The 17,690-nt window shown below is 43.1% G+C and overlaps 2 protein-coding genes across 2 annotated transcripts in view; both read left to right on the top strand.

Moving 5' to 3' along the window:
* Positions 1-7,980, top strand: part of LOC310839570 (uncharacterized protein) — a 41,797-nt gene extending 33,817 nt beyond the window's left edge. Inside the window, exons 14-18 of the mRNA XM_083728201.1 lie at positions 3,102-3,278; positions 3,790-3,931; positions 4,371-4,558; positions 5,126-5,267; positions 7,527-7,980. Of these exons, the coding sequence (XP_083584327.1) occupies positions 3,102-3,278; positions 3,790-3,931; positions 4,371-4,558; positions 5,126-5,267; positions 7,527-7,714 (837 nt within the window). The 3' untranslated portion in view covers positions 7,715-7,980. The remainder of the gene's footprint in view (positions 1-3,101; positions 3,279-3,789; positions 3,932-4,370; positions 4,559-5,125; positions 5,268-7,526) is intronic.
* A 2,949-nt stretch (positions 7,981-10,929) lies between these two features.
* Positions 10,930-16,923, top strand: LOC310839569 (cytochrome P450 2B4-like; the record flags this gene model as incomplete). The annotated part of the gene is made up of 5 exons (XM_083728200.1): positions 10,930-10,939; positions 14,719-14,879; positions 15,522-15,698; positions 16,185-16,326; positions 16,895-16,923. 5 exons carry the CDS (start codon positions 10,930-10,932, stop codon positions 16,921-16,923), a joined length of 519 nt encoding a protein of 172 aa, XP_083584326.1.
* Between the last annotated feature and the right edge of the window lie 767 nt (positions 16,924-17,690).

The raw sequence follows: 17,690 nt of genomic DNA, 5'->3' as shown, positions 1-17,690 counted from the left end.
TTCCAAAGCTTCATTTATCTTACCTAATACGATCGCTAAAGCTTCTTCTGATGTCATCCCTCTTGGTTTAGGTTGTGTTGGTACAGCTGCAGGTGGGGCAGAAGGAGCAGGTGCTGACGCTCTTTGCTGCCAAGACTTCCCAGATCTTGTTTTTTTTTTCTGGGAGTGACAAGTCTATTTTTTCTTTCCTATCTGCCATTACACTCAGAAAATCCAAGGTCAGTCCCACAGTCAGGCAGTTTTATTTTTCTAATGGAAAATTCCCCTGATCCAACTCTTATAACAGTTTCCAAACCTTCCTCTAGGGGGAAACCGTTGCAATCCGTACTTATATTGATCCAAAATAACTCCTTTTAAAGCATAACTTAAGCAGGAAATTTAATCTCAATTTTTAGTTACTTTCTTTCTCCCTTTAGAGTCAGAGGGAGACAGTTAGAAACAGTTAAACACAACGTATCTCTCCTTGACAGCTAACAGTCAGAGCGTGCTTTAGACACAGCAGCCTTATTGTTCTATTTGCAGTCCGTTCCCAGGTTCTGAGCAATGGAATTTTAGCTTCCTTCCTCTCTTTTGCAGGTATAAATAGTCTGAAACTCTCCCCTCTTCTCCTGCTTCCAGGGGGGGGGGGATTTACTATTTTTGGAGGTTGAAGTTTATCCTTTCCAATCGGCTTTCCAAGACTCTAGCTTGCAGCCTCTTTGCTTTGTTCTATTTACAAAAGTGGAAGGCGGACTTCCTGTTTATGCCTCCCTGCTACAATTCCGAACTGAGTCTTTCTTCTTTTAAAAGTTTCCAATTTGTTCTACTCACGGGTAGTGTCTTTTAAAATCCAATTGTTCACAGGAAAAAGTCAGCTCTCTCCGGCAACGGCTACGCGGCTTCACTCCGTGGAGAAAACAGTCGATTCACAGCACCATGCTGCTCACCCCACTTCGCCCCAGAGACCTGAAAACGGGTTTCCCTGCGAGTAGGGGAGGCGCAAAAGGTGCCCGCCTAATCCCACGTTCACAGGCTTCACCCGCCTGTGATTTCGGAAGGGTCTCCGCCTTCGCCATGACGGCTAGACCCGATTTTCACGGAGTAAATTCCTCCTAGTCAGAGGAATTCTGCCATTACTGATGGCGCTAACCCGGAAGTCCTTTCTCCTCTCAGACTTAAGTCCTCTGACAGAACTTCCCAATATGGTGAATGAATTTTTAACTGCGTCATTCCAAAGCCCTTATACATTCCACGCTCTTCTTAAAACATGCTTTGGTTCGAAAGTTTATCTCCACACAGCCTTAAATCCACAGCTCAAGTCCTTAAAACAACATTTCTGACGCTTCATCTAAATTGTTTCTTTTGAAGTTCTTGCAGCTAGTGGCGTGGATCAGAGACGGCGTCCAGGAGCGCCGAAATCCCACAGGAGAGCATTGTGCCTAGTGCCCCCATCCCCACAAATTCGGGGGTGGTATAGGGCACAGCAGGCAAGGGCAGTCCCCCACCACAATCCTGGGGTGGTAAGGAGGCTATTTACTCCCATCACAGCCTCCAATTTACCTTGTGTGGGTCGGAGAGATGTTATTGTCAGCCATCTTCTGATGCGCCCCTAGTGGTCCCTCAAAGTTCCAGTGATTTCAGGGGAGAAACTGGACCCTTGAGCAAGGCAGGCAGCAGAAAAGTTGGAAGACTTACCTGGGCTGTTTACTAATAGCAGCAGATCTCCCTTTCCTTTCCTGCCCCCCCTTTTACTTTGCCATTGCTTCCCCACCCCCTTTAGTTGCCTGACTACCATTTCCCCCTGGATACAATATAACTGTGGAACACTGCAAGAGAGAAATGGCTGCCACCACAAAAAATGGCAGTCACCAACAGGGGCTACACTTTTTGTATGGATGTCACCCCACAGTTTCCATCCCCACAACACCCCAGAACAATGCAGCATACAGGTTTTTCCTAATGTAAGAAAATGGTACCCAAACTACTGAAGAAAGAGCCATGAGGGTGTGGGGGAGGGGAGAATCGTTGCTATGAATCACAAACTGTTCCCCATAAATTTACTGCCCTCATAAAACTTCACAATTAGTAAAGGGAACCACATAAATTTCTGTCCCAACAGGAGCCTTACTTGTTTCATTTTTCAATTTTAAATAATTGTTGATTACTGGGATAGGTCTGTCTATTGTGCAATATGGTATGCATTAAAAATGGCAGACATTTCCACATTAGCGGATGACAAAATAGAAGAAAGACTTGTGCAAAATGCACCAATTGCAGGAGAATGGGAAATTCCAGTTGAAAGTGAAAATGAGTGTTGGAACAGACTGAGGCACATTTGTACATCTATAGAGGTATCGTGGTGGGAGGTGTTGCTAAGCGTGGGGAGCCCTGCCTAGATCATCAGTTAAAACAAGCTACCCAGGATGATGTTGTTCTTGTTGTTCTGCCCTTCACCCTAATGTCCCAGGGCAGGTTACAACAATTGAAACACAAAGTTAAAAACAGTTGAAAACAACTTCTATACACCTCAGGAGTCAAAAGCCAGAGTGAAAAGGCATGTCTTCAGCATTCTTCAAAACCTGTATAATGAAGATGCCAGGCACATCTCTGTGTAGAGGAAGTTCCACAACTGAAGGGTTGCCACAGACAATACCTTTTTCTGGACCATGAGCCTCTGAGGGCAGTGCAACAACTAATAGGGTCCCCTTTGCCACTCTTAGCACCTGAGGAAGTCTGCAGGAAAGGAAGCTGTCTTTCAGGTAGTTGGAGCTGAGTCATTTAGGGCTTTAAAAACTAATATTGAACTAGGCCCAGAGCCAAACTGGCCACATGTGCAGCTGCTTTATAACAGAGGTTATGTGAGACTTAAACAGAACCCGAACCAGTAATCTGGATTTTGGACCAGTTGACATTTCTGAGTCATTTTCAAGGGAAGCCCCATCACCCCTAGCCCTTAGGAATGAGGTAAAATGAACCAGAAGCTCAACAGTTTCTGCTGGATTTCCAAAATAAGTGATTAAAAACAACAACTGCTTTATCACTTTTCAGCCAGAATTTTTGTGGCATACTATAAAAAGATGGATTCACAATATTTAAGGCTGTATGTGTCATCTTCATTTCAGCTGTACTCTGCTGTCCCCAAACTATTGGACTGCTTTCCTGGAAGGCACCAAAAGATTTTTTCTGATACTGATGAGTTGTGTGATTTCATCCGTGAGAATGTGAAGCTACACAGGCAGACGCTGGATCCTCAGAACATCCGTGACTTTATTGACTGCTTTCTTATCAAGTCTGAGAAGGTACGTGGGTCAAAAAATTATTTGGGTGGCCAGTTATGTCCTAGTCCATGTGGGGAAGGGATACCAGGCCAAGCAGAGTGCCCCTCTGTCTTTGCCTCCTCCCCTAGCAACTTCTCTCGGCCACCCCTTGCAAGACATTTTTAATTATTAGCATTATTCATTAGGCTGAGGTATCCTGTGCCCAGTTTTAAAGTCTATGCTTAATGTTGTACAAAACAATGCAGATGCTTATGATAAAAATAAAATTGGTTCACTCACTTTACAGCCTATATGAGTAACGTAGACAGCTACTTTGCCCAAACAAAAATACATAACCAGTTACTTTTTCTTTTCTTTATATTTCTAAAGTAATTCTATTTTAAATAGATGTGATTGGATTAAACACCTCTTGGGGTGAGTGCAGGATTTCACCCATGATGCTAATTCGAACAGGCTAAGCTGTCTCCATTTTGCCATCTTTCTTTATAGTGAAATTTTCTCTCTCCCCCCCCCCCTTCCCTCTGCCTCATAGGAACAAAAGTCTGCGAGTGACACCTTCAGAACTGAAAACCTTGTCATGACAGCGTTTGGCCTTTTTTTGGCTGGGACAGGAACCACAAGCTTTGCCTTGATCTCTTGCCTCATGGTGATGGCTAGGTTGCCACATATTCAAGGTATTCAGATACCCCAGAGAAGTTTAAAGCGCATGGGACTATTATGGGCTCCACTAGTAATCACACATGAAAAGACATCCCAAGGACTAGGAGGTTTCCATTAGCATTCTGCATCAGCCTGAACCTCCCCTGAACCTCCCCTCATAGTTAAAAAATAAAAAGAGTTTTGAGGGCTCCCTGATGTCTTCAAATGGCACTTATGCCCAGGGGTAGGAACATTGCCAGAAGAGATGGGGCCTCAGAATTCTGGAAGCACATTTTCCAAATTGAGATCAACAGGTGGTAAGGTACAAAGGAATGAGTGGAAATCACTCAAGATGAGAATTTGTGTTCGCATGAGTTTTCATGATGTCAGAGAGTGCCCAAGTTTTTCACTCTGTCAGATGAGAAGCAGAATCTAAATCCAGGAAATACATCTCTTGAGTCTTTTTCATTACAGCAAAAGTCCAACAGGAAATTGATGAGGTGATGAGTGCTACCCGTGCCCCTAGCATGGAAGATCGTGTGAGGATGCCTTTCACCAATGCAGTTATCCATGAGATTCTACGATACTCACTATTAAGTAATGAGACCATTCCCCGTACAACGTCTTGTGATACAAAATTCAGGGGGTTCACCTTCCCTAAGGTATGATGGCCCAGCATTTTGTCATGATAATTGTGGAGAAGAAATGGAGCAGTTCTAGGAACTGATTGTATAAATGGCCCTGGACTGCCCTCATGGAGGCAGGGATGAGATCAGTAGTGGAGATCAGTAGTGATTTTGTTGGCCTAAGCAAATGAGCTGAAGGAACTAGTGTTAGAGGAGAATTTCACATTTTAAAATGAACCAACGGAATTAGTCTTTCACAGACCTATGCATACAAAATGTATCTTTTATGGGGAAAATGTGTACTAAAATCAATGTTTTAGTGGGAAAATGCACACAGAAGCACACAAGAAAGCACACAAAAAGGTGTTTTAGATTTAAAATGGGTACATAAATGGGTACATACATTTAGTTGAATATAAGGCAGTGTGTACCTATAGAGTAATACAGGAGCAGACCAGAGGAAATCAGCTCATCCCTACTGGAAGCCCAGTCTTCTAAGTTAGCTTCCCCATTTTATGGCTATTTCCTAGATAGTATGGCTATTTCCTAGATAGTCATGAATTGAGACCAATAATGTAAATCTGCCATCTTTTATCCCTGAAGGGCACTGCTGTTGCTCCAATGTTAACAACTGTGCACCATGACCCTCTCCAGTGGGAGACTCCCGAACAGTTCAATCCTGCACATTTTTTGGATGAGAAAGGCCAGTTCAAGAAGAAAGATGCCTTAATAGCCTTTTCAGCAGGTAACTATATGAGCCTGTGGTAACTTATGTGCAAACAATGCCATTTCCATTTTCTTTCAAGAGACAGTGTACGGAAAGAGATATGGCTGCGCTGTGTTCTAAACCACTGAGCCTCTTGCCGATCAGAAGGTTTGAATCCCTGTGACGGGCTGAGCTCCCATTGCTTGGTCCCAGCTCCTGCCAACCTAACAGTTTGAAAGCACACCAGTTCAAGTAGATAGGTACCGCTGTGGCAGGAAGGTAAATGGCGTTTCTGTGCATTGCTCTGGTGTGCTGGTCCTGTGGGTCAACTGAGAGGCGAGGTCCGAGTCCAGTCCGAGGTCGAAGGTGAAATATGGAGGCAGTCCATCAAAACTAAAGCTGGGTGCAGGGCAGGGAGTTGAGTGAAGTCAGGAACAGGCTTGTAAGCAGGGAGTCAGGGCAGGTCAGGAGCTCCGGCAGGAAAGCAGGACAGGGTTCAGGCAGGAACTGGCTACCAACAATGTTGCTCCCGCAACTTGGGACTGGGGCTGCCTGGCTTTTATCTGCCCCAAGGCATAGGGTGGCCCCAATCCTCAGGTGACTCGCCTCTCCTGGCATGGAGGCGAGCACTCCTCCTGCAGGAACTTAGTTCCCTCCGCCTCTCTGCCCTGAGCCTCTGCAGCTCATGAGAGGCTGGAGGGTTACCGGACCCAGAGGCAACCTCAGCTTCCTCTGACGGGGCTGAGATTGGAGGCAATGGGTCCTCCATCACCTCAGGAGCCAGAGCAGAGTCAGCTGCTGCCTGCACCTGAGGATCCAGCACAGGTGAGGACCCTTCAGGCTCATGCCCCAGCACCGGCTCAGCTGGTTATGGAGGCGGGGGATCCTGTGCAGTCTGGGATTCCTAAGGATCAGCATCAGAATCCGAATCCCAGGCCATCATATCTGGTTTCACCAGAAGCTTTGTCATGCTGGCCACATGATCCGGAAAAACTGTATGCAGGCAAATGCCGGCTCCCTCGGCCTGCAAAGTAAGATGAGTACTGCAACCTCAGAGTTGTCCATGACTGGACTTAACTGTCAGGGGTCCTTTACCCCATGTTTTGCAATTTCCCTGAAGGATTACATGGCACCCTGTTGTAAGCTGATGGCATTTACCACTTTTTACATGGAGGCAGTGCCCTCTGTCTAGCTTCTAATAGGCTTCTTCTCACAAAGGCACTGTGATTTGAAGTAAAATGAAGTAAAATGAGAGTAAAAGTCATTCCCTGGTTGGATGTGCCAGTCTATTTCCCTCCCTGGTATTTTCTGTGAGTAGGGGATGGCACAAAAACATATGATAGTGTTTGGAAAAAATTAAAGTACATCTGGGTCAGAGGCTAGAAAAGGGTCAATAAACTGGAATATTTGGAAAACATGAAGTTGAATTCCTCCCATTCTGTCATTGGAGAACTGCATCAGAAAATTTGTACAAGTGAAAATTTTGAAGATTGGTTGTGTTTCCGTTCTCATATGGTTTCAGAAAGGGTGCATTTGATAGACTGAGCTTTAAATGTGAACTGAATCTCATGTCTCGCCCATCCATACGTCAGGCCAATCATTATATTATTATTATTACTATTATTATTAGTAGTAGTAGTAATAATAATAATAATAATAATAATAATAATAATAATAATTTTATTATTTATACCCTGCCCATCTTGCTGGGTTTTCCCAGCCACTCTGGGCGGCTTCCAAAAAAATATTAAAATACTGTAATACATCAAACATTAAAAGCTTCCCTAAACAGGGCTGCCTTCAGATGCAGTAGTAGTAGTGGTGGTAATAATAGTAGTACAGTGGTACCTTGGTTTTCAGATTGAATCCATTCCGGAAGACCGTTCAAGTTCTGAAACATTCAAAAACCAAAACTCAGTACGGAAGCCTCAGTATAGAAGCTGCATGGCATGTTTGACCAGAACGCATAGAAAATGTCCTTAAAGTTATCTTCCCACTTTTCTTGTTTCTTGATGAATGATACCTAACACTATTTCCAGTCCCCAAACCAACATTGCATGAATTCACTAGGAGTGGATCTGCACACAGGAAAAATAAAGCTATAAATAAGTCAGAAATTAAATCGTTATAACAAATTATTTTTTTCGTATAAATTTTTTTTTGCTCTGTGTCGTCATCTGGCATTGCAGGTTTAGAATGCATTCAAAACGTTGTTTTTTTGACTAATGGAGCTGAGTCCTAGGTTTCCTGCACACTGTGTAGATCTTTGGTTAGCTCTGCCTTCTTTTTCTTTGCCAGGGAAGCGGGCATGCATTGGGGAAGCCTTGGCACGGATGGAGCTCTTCCTGTTCTTCAGTACTCTGCTCCAGAACTTCACCTTCCAGCTGGTTGGAGCTGCAAAAGATATGGATTTAGCCTCTTTGTTTATGGACTTAAATGCTAAAAATGTCTGTCCTCTGATGAAAGCCATCAGACGTTCAATGTGACCTTGTGACAAAAGATAAGCAGAAAGAATGTGGTCAGTGGCTTCCAGAATATTTGTAGTAGGTAGGACAGGAGTACTGCGAGGTGCCTTCCTTCACTCATTCAACACCTCACAGTTCCACGTAAGGATAATAGCCCTAGATATCAGGTATTAAAAGTTTTCTTAGCATGGCAAATGAGAAGAGCCTTAGACCTTTCAATCCCTAATGTCCAGTCAACTGTTCATGGGCTCATGGGCACTTAATAACATGTGACAAAAGATCATCAACTATTGCAGTGTGTGTGTGTTTTAAAAAGCTTTCCTCATACAGTAGTACTTCGGGTTACAAATTTAATTCATTCCGGGGGTCCGCTCTAAACCCGAAACCGTTTTTAACGTTTTTAACGTGAGGAGCACTTTTGCTAATGGGGCCTCCTACTGCCTCTGTGCCGCCACTGCACAATTTCCGTTCTCATCCTGGGGCAAAGTTCTCAACCCAAAGTAAAACTTCCGGGTTAGTGGAGTTTGTAACCTGAAGTGTTTGTAAGCCAAAGCGTTTGTAACCTGAGGTACCACTGTATACTGTTATAAACATTCACTCTCTTCTACTGATTAAATTGAGGGGATCTCTATTCTCTCAAGTATACATGGCTTCTTGATTTTAGTTTAACTACAAATAGGGCTGGGCAATATCTGGTTTTCAACATTACAAAATATCACCAGCTAAATATTGCAATATACTGATATATCACAATGTCTGAAATAAGGATGGAGCTATGTAGAGGCATTGGCTAGCTTCATGGTTTTCCCCACATTGTGATTTTGCATGGCACGCGCACGTGCACACACACACCGTGATTCACCATATATTGCCAGGTCAAAAATTATGAAACTGACAGCACAATATAGACTTCAAACTGGTTTTGGACACTATATGAATATATTGCCCAGCCCTAAATACTAATAGGGATGAGAGTGGATTTCATTTTCATTTTCTTTTTTAAAAAACAATTCTTATTGAATTTTCAAATTATAAAAACAAATTTTCCACAAATCTTAATTGAACAATTTATATATCCATATTTCTCCCCTCCCCTCTCTTTGGCTTTCCCCGTATTTCTGTATTGATTTATTAAACAAATTCTAAACCCTGCTGATTTTACCTCTTATATAGTTGTGAAAGTTTAGTCAAAACCTGCCAATGGGTCCTAATCTTTATACTGTCTTTTTATACAGTTTATAAATGGTTCCCACTCCTTTTTGAAATCGATGTTGTCTCTCTCATGTATCCTCTCTGTCAGTTTAGCCAGTACTGCAAAGTCCACAAGTTTGGCTTGCCATTCTTGGCATTTTCTGTTTTCCATACTTGTGCTAATAAAATTCTTGCTGCTGTTGTTGCATACATAAACAATCTCCAATTTCCCTCTCTTATATCATGATCTAAAATTCTGAGCAGGAAAGATTCTGGTTTTTTAACATAGGTTTTTTTCAACATTTTTTTCAGTTCATTATATATCGTTTCCCAATATTCTTTAACCTTCTTGCATTCCCACCATACATGAAAGAAAGGACCATCGTTCTCTTTACATCTCCAACATATCTTAGATACTGTTTTATATATTTTTGCATATATTTTTTCTGGTGTGATATACCATCTATATATCATTTTCAAATAATTTTCTCTTAATAATATACAGTCTGTAAACTTTAAATTTGTTTTCCATAATTTTCCCATTCCTCCAACTGTATATTATGCCCAACATCCTGAACCCATTTTATTTGTGTCAATTTTACCATCTTAACTAAAGTCTCTCCAGATAACAAAATGTTATATGCTTTCTTCAGTAATTTTGTGTTTCCCTCTAAAATTTCCTTTTGGAAGTTTGAGATAGTTAGCACCCCTGGACAAGGCAGAAATTGAACAGGCTAATCCAGATATTCTCGGACATCAGCTCCCATCATCCCAGCTAGCAGGTTGCATGGGTGATAATGTGTTGCTATCCTCACTTTTCAATGCCACACATTGCCAGTTATTCAGTGCCAATTATTCACAGTAAACAGAACAGAAGTAAAACAAGGCTCCAAAAATGAATGGAATGTCAAGTGATAATACCTTTGCAAGTGTGTTTGAAGTAGATACTGCAAAACAGTAAATTACCTGAATTATGAATTAAGGCTGTGACAGTAATTTTGAAATATAATAAGGATCCTAAATAAATGAAATACTATGTCAATATATTTTGTTTTTGTTTTACAGAAGATATCTTTAGGAAGAAATCCATTTTTCAGTGTACCAAAAATAAATTGCCTCTTTTATTGTTTAAAGCAGTCTTGGGGGGGGGGGGAGTCCAACTGATTTTGGTGTTCTAAAGTTAATATTGCAGGCTGAATTACTATTACAGGCAAGAATTATTGTTAGTGCCTTGGCATCTACATTAATTACAGAATTAGCTTATAATTTGGGGGTGGTGGTTCTATAATTAATTTGTTTTTAAAGCTAAGTGTCAGGGGTCTGCCTTCAAGGGAGGGGGGAGAGACAGGAACGTATAGACAGCCTCCTCCTTTGTTGAGCAGCTGCACCTCATCATTCTGGTGAAAGTGAGCCTTTAGGAGAAACGGACGATGAGAGAAAGGTGGGGGGGAGGATGCAAAGGCTCAGTCAGGCTGAGATGAGCCACGACACTGCTTCCAGGGAGTTGGACGTGCCTCTTCCATTGCAGTTTTCATCAGGGAATTACACGTAAGGAAAAGAGGCGGAGATGGGGTTCTCCCGGGCTTATATGCTGGAGGGCAAACAGGAAGACGGCACTTCCGGAATCTGCTAGTGATTGAGGAAGACATGGATTTTAGACCGCACTCAATAAAATCTGCAAAACCCTCCCCAAACTAACCTACCTATTCCAAACCTTCCCAATCTGGATCCCCCAAACCCAACTTCAAAGATGGCAGGGAAAATGACACTCCTTTATCTTCTCACACAAAAACCCAAGAATAAGCCCCAAATACCTGCCCCTCCCCACCTCAGAAGGAGGATGGGGTATCCCCAACATAGAAGGATATTATACTGCCAACCAAATAGGCCATATAATCCCATATATACTAGAAGATGAGACAAAACAATGGATACACCTAGAGGGGGACACAACTGAAAATACCTGCACCACAGCATACCCTCTCCTCCCAAACAAACTAAGGAAAATTCCCACAACACTTAACAGGTACACACATGCTCAAGGCATGGAAAACAGTAATAGGCAAACTCTCCCCAACCTCATCCCCACTAATTCCCCTGGCATACCACCCATTATTCCACCACGCAACACAAAACCTCCAGATTAAAACCTAGCAAACCAAAGGCCTATATTGCCTAATAGACTTCTACGAAAATAACAAACCTTTATCAACACAAGAAATACAAGACAGAGGAATGGTATCTGCAATATACAAAATACTACTACAAAATACCACAAATTCCCTAGACCCAATAAAAAAAAAAAGGGAGGATGACATAGGCTATGAGATTAACCCCACTCAAGGGACCAAAATGTGGACTAAACCCCTCTTTAAATCCATATCAACAAAAATAAAAGAACTCAATCTGAAACTCACCTACAGGTGGTACCTAACACCAAGAAAATTAGCACTAATATGCCCAGGAACCTCACCAAAATGCTGGAGAGGGTGCACCTCCACAGGCACATACCCTCCACATATGGTGGGAGTGGCCCCAAATCCAACCATTCAGGACAACAACCATACGAGAAATAAGTAAAATAACCAAGCAAGTATTAGAAATCACCCCAGAATTGGCTTTACTAAACAATAATGCCCACGTACACCACAAAGAACTCATAACCCACCTACTTTCAGCAGCCAGAAGCATCATAACCAGATCCTGGAGAGACCTGTCAGGAGTAAGCATGGACCAATGGTACCAAATAGTATGGGAAACAGCCCCACTGGAAAATTAACCAATAAACTGAAACTGACACGGTGACAAATAGAAGAAGACACCTTCACCCCGGTATGGCTCCCCTTTATCACATTCACAGCCCAACAAGAAAACGACAATAATCCACCAACAGCATACAAATCAATATGGCTAACCTGATCCAAAACACCCACCCACCCCACTCACACATGAAAACAAATACCACCACAGCCAACCACAAATGAATAATCACACCCTAGGCCAACCCCAACCTCTCTCACCACCAAAGGAACACAAGCGAACAGCAAAGAACCCACACAAGCAACGCTGACACCAAATCCTACATACAGTAAGTGAAATAGAAACATTGCCACCTGACCCCACTCTCACCCATCTCTCCCCCCTTCACCTGTTTCCCCCTTTTCTTCCTAATGTCTCAACAAATGAAAATGATTTGTAAAAATGTTACATGGGAAAGAAAAACACGAGAGAGAGACATTGCATACTTTTGTAAATCAACAAAATCTTTAATAAAAAATAAAGCCTATAAAAGACAGATGGGAGTCCTGGCTGTTACCTTCGTGAGCAACCACACATATTCCTCACAATAAGCTAGGGAATTTTTGTCACCTGCTTACTTGGTTGCTGAGACAATAAGAAGGTACCGTATTTTTCGCCCTATAGGACACACTTTCCCCCCTCCAAAAATGAAGGGGAAATGTGTGTGCGTCCTATGGGGCGAATGCAGGCTTTCGCTGAAGCCTGGAGAGCGAGAGGGGTCGGTGCGCACCGACCCCTCTCACTCTCCAGGATTCAGGAGAGCCGCAGCACCAGCCCCACAAGGTCGGGGGACAGCGGCGAGGCGGAACGCCGCCATCCCGCTGTCTCCCGATGTGGTTTGGAGGCTGACGGCAGGGAGACGCGTGCTTCTCCCCGCTGCCAGCCCCGCAAGCTCCGGAGACAGCAGGGAGGCGCAGCGCGTCTTCCCGCTGTCCCCGGACCTGGTCTGCAGGCAAGTGGTGGGGAGAAGAGCGCTTCTCCCCGCTGCCTGCCCTGCAAGCTCTGGGGACAGCTGGGAGGCGCAGCGCATCCTCCCGCTGTCCCCGGACCTGGCCTGCAGGCGGGCGGCGGGGAGAAGTGCGCTTCTCCCCACTGCCTGCCCCGCAAGCTCCAGGGACAGCAGGGAGGCGCAGCACGTCTTCCTGCTGTCCCCGGACCTGGTCTGCAGGCGGGTGGCGGGGAGAAGAGCGCTTCTCCCCGCTGCCGGCCCCACAAGCGCCTAGGGGGGGAAATAATTTTTTTCTCTTTATTTCCCCCCAAAAAAACTTGGGGCGTCCTATGGGCCGGTGCGTCCTATGGGGTGAAAAATACGGTAGTTCTTTCTCTCTCCTCCCATTGTCCCCCTGCCCTTGTGGAATCTGTCATGCTGATGCAGGGCGTAAGCACTTGAATTGGGAGTTACGTATATGAAATGCAAACCACTCACTTGCAAAATGCAACCATTGTGTGTTGATCCAGATTTCTAACTAGACCAGTACTCAAAATGGTTTGCAACCAATCTTTCTCACCCTACTGTTTTCTCCCTTTATAATAAAAACAAACAAAAGACCTTGCTATTGCAAAGGGAGGGAATCAGAAGTGAGATGGGGAAACCCAATTTATTACCAGGCCAGAAGACTGCCATTTCCACAATGCCATATCAAATATTTATCTATTTACCTATCTATCTCTTTTTAAAAATAAGCTTTATTCCTTTACCATATTAGAATGAATCACAAAACATTTAATACTTAAACATTAGATTTCACATATATGCACATAGGTTGGTGGTTTGAACCCAAGCAGGGACAACTGTGAGTGGGATTCCTGCATTGCAGGGGGTTGGACTAGGTGAACCTCGGCTTCCCATTTCTATGATTCTATGATCCTCACACTTCAACTGTACTTCTGTATTACTAAATATAATAAATATCAGAAGGTGTCATGTACAAGGAATTTAGGTAAAGGTAAAGGGACCCCTGGCCATTAGGTCCAGTGGTGGATGACTTTGGGGTTGCGGCGCTCATCTCGCTTTATTGGCCAAGGGACCTGTCGTACAGCTTCCGGGTCATGTGGCCAGCATGACTAACCTACTTCTGGCGAACCAGAGCAGTGCATGGAAACGCCGTTTACCTTCCTGCTGGAGCAGTACCTATTTATCTACTTGCACTTTGACATGCTTTCGAACTGCTAGGTTGGCAGGAACAGGGACAGAGTGTGGCGATCACAAAGGGTCCCCAGACGTTTCACCATCTATTGATCCCTGTGCCACCACTTTATTTCTCGCTGCCACCACCCAGGCCCTACCTGGTAAAATACTGAGTCCAGTCAGGGTTAAATTGGAACATAAACTTCTGTTTATTTATTGCAGTTTAACAAGTGTGTGGTTTCATAAACGGTCTCAGTCAATTACAATCATGGGGTGCCTATCCAGACCTATAACTTCCGCTACCTGCTCTCACTCACTAAACCACCTCTCACATTTTTACCTGTATTCCTAGCTCCTAACTGTTCCTGACTCAGCTTTTTTCGCTGCACTAACTCAACCTACCCACAGACTCTATCCCAATTCACTCCCACTCCAACCAACCACCCAACTCCCATTGAACTCCCCCTTCGCCCCTCCCAGAGCTGATTTTATAGTCCCTCTGACTCCACCCCCCTGGGTTCTGATTAGGTAACCTGTTTAATTATTTCACCTCCAGCACTCTCATATGTTAACATCACACCGAGCAACGGGAGCTCACCCCATTGCTGGGATTCAAACCACCAATCTTCTGATCAGCAAGCCCTAGGCTCTGTGGTTTAGACCACAGCGCCACCCGAGTCCCTCAAATTCCAGGGAGATATCAAAAGGAAAATATATCAGTTTTGCCATAAAGGCAAAAAAAGCGCCCCAGAGTGGCTGGGACAACCGCGTCAGATGATGGAAGGAGTATATTATTATTATTATTATTATTATTATTATTATTATTATTACTACTACTACTACTACGACTACTACTACTATTACCAACTTGCCAAGCCCCACTCACCATGTCTTGTTTTTCTTGCAGCGCAGGCCTTTGACCCAAGAAGAAGCTTCACATGTGCTGTTTCAAATGTCCTCTCTTCAGTTGTCTTTGGGAATCGGTTTGAATACAAAGATCCGGTGTTGCTGGAGAACCTGCGTATTGTGCAGGACTTCATGGGTTACATCCGTACTTTATCAATGCAGGCATGTCATTCCTTCTGCATGCTGAACCTGGGGGTCTTTCTTCCATCTCTGTGTTTCTGCTGATAACTATTTCTGCACTCAAACAGGAATACTTCCTCAAATTTACTTATGTCACCAATAGGGATGTGAAATGTGGTTCAGTTCATCTCAGTGTGATCTGTTACAGGTCTTTCTCCCACATAACAAACTGCAATCCAAACCAGTTCTTCACCCCAGTGGCATGTTTTTATGCAAATAATGCCAAAAATATCATCACATTTTTGTTAAAGTTGTAAGTTTACATAAAATGCTGTGTTTGAATGCTGTAAGCTTAAGCAAAAATGTTGCACTCTGACAAAAGCATCAGAGAAGGTTCCTATTTTTCCATTGGAGTGAGATAAGTTACCTGATGACTCATTTCTGGATACAAGAGAGGCAGAACTCTCACAGCAGGAAGCTGAAACTTGAAAAGTCTCTGTATGTGCTTGTTGGCCATGACTACTACTACTAGTAGCAGCAGTAGCAGAGAAGTTCCAAAAGCCACATTAATTTAATAACCTCTGAATGAGAGAGAGGCAAATACAGTTTATCTCATTTCTCATTTATCTCATTTATGATTGCGGTTTATCTCATTTCCTCATTTCCCCATTGCTTCTGTTCCAGATTTATAATTTAGTCCCAGGAATAATGGCTTACCTACCTGGACAGCACAGGAAGATATTAGCAGACTGTGAAAAAATGAAGGCCTTCATTCGTGAGAGGGTGGAGTCCCACAGGAGGACACTGGATCCTCAGAATCTCCGTGACTATATTGATTGCTTCCTTATCAGGTCAGAGAAGGTAGGGAGATCCACAACGTTCTTTCCCTACATTTCTGATATGCCCCTCATTTGTAGTAAATTTGAAACTGTCCCTCATTGTCGTTGCACTCCCTCATTCTGAACCATTGTCCCTGTCTTGGCTTTGGTGGCTGCTGAAGTCCATCTCCAAAGTAATCTCAGATGGAAACATCTTTCCTCCAGTTTATTTAGATATCAACCCAGGCAGCAGAAACGCAGTTGACCAAAATGAAATCATACATGAGATTGTGGCCTGAAATTCTTCTCCCCCCCCCCCCACTGGTTCTCAATGATGTCCTTATATTCAACAATATCTTTATATTGCAATAAGCAATGTACATCTTGTGTCTGAAGTTAACACAGTTCGTTCCATTTATAGCCTTGAGAAGACAAGGCCACAACAGACCAGACCACCAAGGTTATTGTGTGAAATAGGATGAGATGTTTCAATTTCTCCACCCTCCTTCCCCTTCTGCCTTGTTTACAGAAACAAACCAATCCTGAGAATATCTACAGCACTGAAGAGCTTGTCCAGTGCGTGTTTGGACTCTTTATTGCTGGGACATCAAACTCAAGCACTGCCTTAGTCTTCAGCCTCCTTTTGATGGCTAAATTCCCACACATTCAAGGTACTTAAATGGCCAAAAGATCAGATTTGCTCTGCTATCCAACACAAAATCTTTCAAAGGTCACTTGTAGTAAATGCAACGAAACAGCAAAATATGCACTATTTCACTAATATAGTAATAGTGTTATGGTAAAAAACAAGTAAAGAATATATCAATGAAGAATTGGAAGTTGTATGATAAAAAACAGCAAAGCTGTCCAGAGGCAGTAAGACTTACTCATAAAGATCATTGCAGAACAAAAAAGTATTTCTACACCTCTACACCTCTAAAGATGTCAGACAAGGAGGTTTGAATGGGGGTTAACTTTAGCCTTAGTTTCTAAGAAGAGAAAGATGATTTGACATACATTTTTTTATATTTTCATGCAGCTTTCCACTCAGATGAATCCCAAAGTGACTTACAAACAATTAATAATAATGGCATGATAGAACATAGTAGAAAATCACAAATACTCAGATGATGCTCCCTGCATTTTGGAAGAGAAATTGCTTGAGAAAATATCACTGTGTCAGATGAAAAGCAGCTCCAGAGTTCTGGAAGTACATTTTCTGAATGCTTTCCATTGCAGCGAAAGTTCAACAGGAGATTGATGTGTGAGGGGAGTGCATAAAGTTTCCACTCTGTTCTACATGCCACACAAAGTTTTTAAAACACCCATAAGGATGCCCTCCAGATAAATATTTTCCTAAACTAAAAAGCAAAGCTTGAAGTGTTAAAGGATGGGCTCCTGTCAGTAGGAGAATTTGCGTGAGTTTTACTTTTCCTTCCGGTTGGTTTTCACTGTGTCAGATGTGTAGTGGTTTCAGAAATCTGGAAATAGAGCTCCTAATGTTTTTTGTTACAACAACAGTTCAACAATAGATTGATGAGGTGGGAGGTGCCAGCCATGTCCCTGGCATGGAAGATAGGGTGAGGATGCCCTATACCAATGCTGTTGTCCATGAGGTTCAACGATAGGAAGAAGAGAGCCTTGAGAGCTTACCACAAGACACAATGTGCCGTATAGAATTCCAGGGTTACATTGCTGCTATTAAGATGAATGTATTGCCAAAGATGTTGTTTTTGTTTCAAACATTGCAAATTGTGGACAAGACTGAGTGTTTCCGGAAGTGGCAGAGAGATATCTCTAAATTTGTCTGGCAGGGCAAAAAGCCCAGAATTAAGTTTAAGATATTAACTGATGCGAAAGAAAGAGGGGGCTTCGCCCTGCCAGACTTAAAACTGTACTATGAAGCCGCAGCTTTCTGCTGGCTAAAAGACTGGCTACTTCTTGAAGACACTGATGTGTTGGATTTGGAAGGTTTTAACAATGCTTTTGGCTGGCATGCATACTTATGGTATGACAAAGTTAAGATCAATAAGGC

The sequence above is a fragment of the Podarcis gaigeae genome, assembly GCF_964106915.1.
Source record: "Podarcis gaigeae genome assembly, chromosome: 2".
Taxonomy (NCBI): domain Eukaryota; kingdom Metazoa; phylum Chordata; class Lepidosauria; order Squamata; family Lacertidae; genus Podarcis; species Podarcis gaigeae.
This window is presented reverse-complemented; position numbering and strand designations above follow the sequence as displayed.